Source organism: Lampetra planeri, chromosome 11, assembly GCF_965212315.1.
Source record: "Lampetra planeri chromosome 11, kcLamPlan1.2.h2, whole genome shotgun sequence".
Lineage (NCBI taxonomy): Eukaryota > Metazoa > Chordata > Hyperoartia > Petromyzontiformes > Petromyzontidae > Lampetra > Lampetra planeri.
In genome coordinates this window covers 1,159,033-1,165,032 of record NC_136117.1, presented here as the reverse complement: position 1 = coordinate 1,165,032, position 6,000 = coordinate 1,159,033, and the positions used below count along the sequence as shown (strand labels likewise).

Here is a 6,000-nt window from a genome sequence, read left to right as displayed (position 1 = left end):
GTCATGAGGCTGTGATCTGAAATATTCAATTTTATAACAGAATTGGTGGATGGAAAGGTGTGATCCAGTACATTTCTCGAGCAACATGTTCTGCCACTGACTTTCTGGGTTAAACTGTGACTATAGATAATCTTGGAAAGATTACTGTTGATTTTACCACAAGAACCAGTCGATCTTGGACAGTTTAGGTCACAACAGATCATGTAGTGAAAGCCAAGTGACCCACAGTTTGGCAGACCGGAAAGTTCGCAAAATAATTCTGACAGTGGTGAAGATGGTGGTCAATAAATGAGAGCGAGCGTAATCCCCCTGCATGCTGTTCATAATTTTCACGGTGAATCAGTGCGAACCCACCATCATGGGGGCTGTCGTTTCCAGGCTTTCCTCAATGGTGCAGATCTCAAATAGGGTATGCGTTAGGTGCAGCCTCATGCTTAATTACGTTCGGCGTGTCATACCTAGGTTTCCGGAACGGCCAATATATTGAGTGAACAATCATTAATCAGATCCTGGATCAGCACCATCGTGTCGATGGAGCGTGCATTGATCAATCCAGGGTTTGGCAGGATACCCAAAATTAGCAGCAGTATGGCGATGAAGGTACTCTTCCGTGACCGTGTGGAGGTAGGGTGGAAGACGTACTGACCAGATCTGCACCACAACCAGGTGCGAGGCATTGCAACAAGTTATGAAGACGGTTGGATCAGGGTCAGCATTTCCACAGCAGATCGCAGCACAATGGGTGCGGAACTCGAGTACGTTGAACCGTAAATTCGGCCAATGAGCACTCCATTCTGCACGTTGGACGCTGACAAAGCCTCGGAGTTAAGTTGTATAACTTAGGAGTGTCGGCCCAATGGTATGACAATTGGAGGGTTGCGTGACATCAGATGTACAGATCGTGGTGAGACCGGAGAGCGGTAGTATATGAGCTAGCACAGGGGTCCTCAAACTTTTTAAACAGGGGGCCAGTTCACTGTCCCTCAGACCGTTGGAGGGCCGGACTATAGTTAAAAAAAAAACTATGAACAAATTCCTATGCACACTGCATATATCTTATTTTGAAGTGAAGAAACAAAACGGGAACAAATACAATATTTAAAATGAAGAACAAGTAAAGTTAAATCAACAAACTTGCCAGTATTTCAATGGGAACTATGGGCCTGCTTTTGGCTAATGAAATGGTCAATGTCCGGTTCCATATTTGTCACTGCTAGTCGTAACAAGTGATGCAAGTGTGCATCCGTTAGTCTAGATCTGGTTGGAGATATCAAATGTTTCATTCTGGAAAAAGTCTGTTCACAGACATAAGTGCTGCCAAAGATGGTTGCCATTTTGAGTGCATGGTTCCTGAGATGAGGATATGTCTCAGAGGGGAGAGATGCATAGAAATTATGAAGGCTGCTTGACTTGAATGCGTCTTTCAGAGTCACAATTCTGCAGTTCAGCCAGTTCCATTTGGTAAATTGTATCCACATTTTCAATGTCAATAGAAAATGGGTTACGGAAAAGCTGTATGTCCTGTTCATGGAGATGAAGCTCTTTTAATCTAAATTGGAGCTCCTTTTGCAATTTTTCCAGTGAATCCACACATGTTTTGTTTGGGAATTGCAACCAATGGTTTTTACGCTAACAGATTTTGAGTTGTGGGGAGATGACAGAAGTTTTCCTCCTTAACTTGTTTGATGAGGAGGCCTAATTTTACTTCAAATGCTTTGACATGTGATTGCATATCACAGATGAGCTTCCCCTTTCCTTGAAGTTGCACATTGAAACTGTTGAGTAGATCTGTTACATCTGTCAGAAAGGCAAGGTGCCATTTCCATTCTGCATCATTGAGCTCTGGTACTTATTTGTTTTTTGAAAGCAGAAAAGCTGTAATCTGTGGGAGTAAGTCATAGAAACGTTTCAAAACTCTCCCTCGACTCAGCCAACGGACTTCTGTGTGGTACAGAACATCTTCAGTCAACATTTAGTTCAGACAGAAATTCCTGAAATTGTCTGTGGTTTAGTGCATGAGCTCTAATGAAGTTAACACAAGATACCACAATTTTCATAACAGAGTCCCACTTCAGTGATTTACTACACAGAGCTTGTTGGTGGATGAGGCAGTGTATGGCTATTGGATGAGAATGGTTATGTTTGTCCATCTACTGGTTAATGTGAGCAATTACTCCTTTCTTAGACCCCACCATGCTATGAGCACCAGCAGTTGTCACACTGGCTAGATTAGCCCAGTTCAGCTCCAAACCATTCACAGTTTGGCAAATTTTTTCATAGATATCCTCTCCTGTAGTTGTTCCTTTGATGCTTTGCAGTGCAGCAAGCTCTTCTGTGACTTCGAAATAGTCATTTGTCCCACGAATAAAAATTAGAAGTTGTGCAGAATCACGAACATCATTGCTTTCGTCGAGTGCCAAGGAAAAATAGGAAAGTTTTTTTGTGGAGTTTTGCAAATGCTGATGCAAATTGTCTCCCATTTCTTCAATCCTCCGTGTAATTGTAGGTCCTGAAAGACTCACTGTACTAAATAAATCGGCATTCTTTAACAAATTCTCCCTCCACGAATGGTCTGCCAGTGAACGCTATTAGCTTGGCAACTTGAAGACTTGCTCGCAGTGATGAAATATTTAGCTGCTTCTGCTTCACAAAAGTATTTTGCAGAGTTGTTAATGTATTTTTCAGTTTTAATATTTTATCTTCTCACTTCTCCGACCAAACAATCATATTTATCTTTATGTTGAGTTTCATAGTGTCGACGTAAATTGTATTATTTGAACACAGACACTATATTCTGGCATATCAGACACACAGCTCTTTCCTTGTACTGCATGAAAAAGTAATCATAAGTCCACTGTTCTTTGAATATCCTACACTCAGTCAATTTTTCTCTTTCTTGACATCATTGTTTCCTAGGGAGTCAAAATTGCTATTAGTAAAATACTAATATATATACAGCGCTACAAAAACAATATACCAGCAATAACTTTGCCCACACAGAGACATACAGACTGCACTGCCTATCAATGCAGTCTGATTGGGGGAACTCCGCTTTTACCCCAGGCTCACACTGGTGCGGGTGGTGCCATTAAAAAGTTAATTACACCTGCAGTTTTGTTCACAGATCGCAGTACATCCCCAGCACACAGGAATATCACTGGGAGTGGAGCCGAGGGGCAAGTGAGGGAGCTGAGGGAGGGAGAGCCAGTCAAGCGCAGCCAGGGGAGGGCTGGCAGCCTTAGGCATGGGGGGCAAGTCCAGTCAATTGGCTCATTGAACCATTCACCAGCGCAGCCAAATCAGTGCTCGCCACCGCAGCCCAATCAGTGCCCACCACCGCAGCCCAATGAGTGTGTTGGGGCAGCTGGTCCCCGAAGTCCCTCCCTGCTCCGTGCCTATGGCAGGGGCGCTTCTGTTCGTCGACCCCTCGCTACTCTGCGAGCATCTGCTGCCGTCACTGGGCTCATCGCCCGACGGCTCCCCTCCCTTGTCCGTCCCTCCGCGAGCTCGTGTGAGAGGCATAGCTCGCCGCACGCTCTCGTTCACCTGCAAACGCTGCGTTGTCTCTCCATGAATCACGCGCTATTAAACGGGGGTCAGGGGTCGGAGGGCGAATGACGCTGCCCTCACACTGCGCGAGTCCCTGCGGCAATAGACAGAGCGGGGACCTGCGGACGCACCGACCCCTTCCCCCACACTACGAGCGCACACACCTGCACACACGCGACACCCACTCATGCGCCGCTCTACGCAACGCTCCCTCGTGGCGAGCCGCCGTGTACACTGCACCACACGGCACTCGCCTCCACGTCGAATAACCACGTGACCAATGCGCACCCGTATTCGACACGTAGCGAACGTACGCGCACTCACGTACACAGCTCCCCGCGGCACTCACTCACCACTGAGCACTCACGTGGGGATCGCGCACCTGTATCATACACGTAGTGAACACACGCGCACCCACCCGCGCAGCTCCGCGCAGCGCTCACTCACGTGGCGAACCACTGTGTACACACGCACACCCAAACGTTCACACTGCTCGACAAGATCACGCGAGGCCACGCTTCGCTATTAATGATTTATTATCTGCTACCTGGTAATTAATGTTAAATCAGTGAGTCGACGAGGCTGGCCTATTCCACTAAACCTGTACCTATTCCCTATTTATCGGTTATGACCCTACTTCACCTCCTTACTCACTGTTGGGTGCCCACGGCGGTCTGCTGCTCCCTGTGCTAACAGCGTACCTCGATGCGTCGCACGGACGTCCGGGTCGCTGGCTGGAGCCGCGTCTGGTCCTCTGGCGCTGCAGTAAGAGAGCGATTTCCCCTTTGCTCTCCCAATTTATCCTCCCTACCTCAAAGGGATGCGGCTCTGAATAATAGGCTCGCGACCCTCTGGCACGCGCACGGCGGTTCCGGGCGCTTTTGATATGCTAATTAATGCTCAACCTGCGCGGGGCAAATTCCAATTAATCCCTTTCCCTCCCTAACAATGGTGCCTGCGCGCTCAAGCGTAATTATCCCAACCATCCGTGACTATGCGCAAGAGCCCCTGCGGTCCCGCTACACATGCTGTCCCGTCCCTCCCCTGCTTGCCCCGTCGACACGTGGGTGGTGTGTGTGGGGGATGCGCTTCTACCGCGGTGGCCGAATGCCCCTAGCCGCGGCCATACCATCTTAAGGCAGGTCGCAGCGCCGCGGTGCAACGTAGCGTCGGGGGAGGCCGTCCAATTCCCGGATCGCCGGAAACCGTGAGAGTTAATCCCGATAAGGGTTTCTCGGATAAAAACCGGTTGATCAGGTGACCTTCCCTTCCAGCTCTATGGGGGGAAATGCGTGCGGGTGTGTTCATGTGAGGTGAGGTGAGGGGGACGAGGGGTTGGCTCCGTCGCTTGGTGGTGGCGAGGTCGGGGATGGGGCGCCTGCCGAACGGCTTCGTGGCGGCGGCATCACAAGTGCTCACCAGCGCAGCCCAATTAGTGCTCACCAGCGCAGCCCAATTAGTACTCACAAGCGCAGCCCAATTAGTGACCATGGGCCGGATAAATGTCCTCGGCGGGCCGCATGTGGCCCGCGGGCCGTAGTTTGAGGACCCCTGAGCTAGCACATTGTGCTATGAACCTGGTGACCCGAGTACGATTCCAGCTCACAGCTAAAGTCGGTAACGAATATCTGAACTTGCCCTGTGCCTCCTCGAGGTTGTACCTGGTGTGGTGTTTAAAACATCGCCACTAGGGAGACAAAGGCAGCCGGACATGGTGCTGTCCACCCACCCCCTCGAGTGTCGATCTGGCCTGAATAGGTGCTCGCCAACAGCACTTGCCCCAACAGTCTGGTAAGGCTATAGGGGGGATCTTTGTCTTTAGTGAGACTGGGTCTCAGAGTTGGAGTTTGCAGAATTCGGTCACTGCTGGTTTGAGCATTAGTTCCTTGGGGGGTGGGGGCGGGGGTACCAATCTGAAGTGCGATGTGAACATCGATCCATTGCTCCCCAATGATTATCAGTTAATATGGGCACATTTATCACTTTATTTCATTTGTATCCACTTTTACTGCTTACATTTTATACATACGTTTTTAGTTGTAATATAAATTAGCAGTGGAAGCCACAAATCTGGTATTGCTCAATGTATTTTCCGAAAACAAACCTTGCATTCCCAAGCGATAAGGGTAGAGTTATGTTTATTTTTTTCCAATGATTCACTCATGCAAACAGATAAAGCAAATCATGTACACAAGTGCCCACATACGAGTGCATTCTTGCGTGGCATATATATGTGGAGCATTATTACACACACGTACAGACTTCATTTACAAACCATGGCTGCCCATGCACTGGGTTTACTGCTGTTGCTGATGTCTGTGGGAACAAGTGTAACCCAAGACCCTATGTAAGTAATACTGCACGTGTACAATGTGTGTTATATTAAGCACGACATAGGTGATATGGCCCAGCAATGTCGAATTAAGCCCCTATCATAGATGTTCCTGGTTC

At 48.4% G+C, this 6,000-nt stretch overlaps 1 protein-coding gene across 2 annotated transcripts in view; it reads left to right on the top strand.

Annotated features, from left to right (window-relative positions):
• The first annotated feature begins 5,754 nt into the window (after window positions 1–5,754).
• The window catches only part of LOC144721178 (complement C3), a 239,441-nt gene continuing 239,195 nt past the window's right edge, over window positions 5,755–6,000 (top strand). For both annotated transcript variants that reach the window (XM_078598569.1, XM_078598568.1), the window contains exon 1: window positions 5,755–5,896. In XM_078598569.1, the coding sequence (XP_078454695.1) occupies window positions 5,781–5,896 (116 nt within the window). In that variant the 5' untranslated portion in view covers window positions 5,755–5,780. The remainder of the gene's footprint in view (window positions 5,897–6,000) is intronic.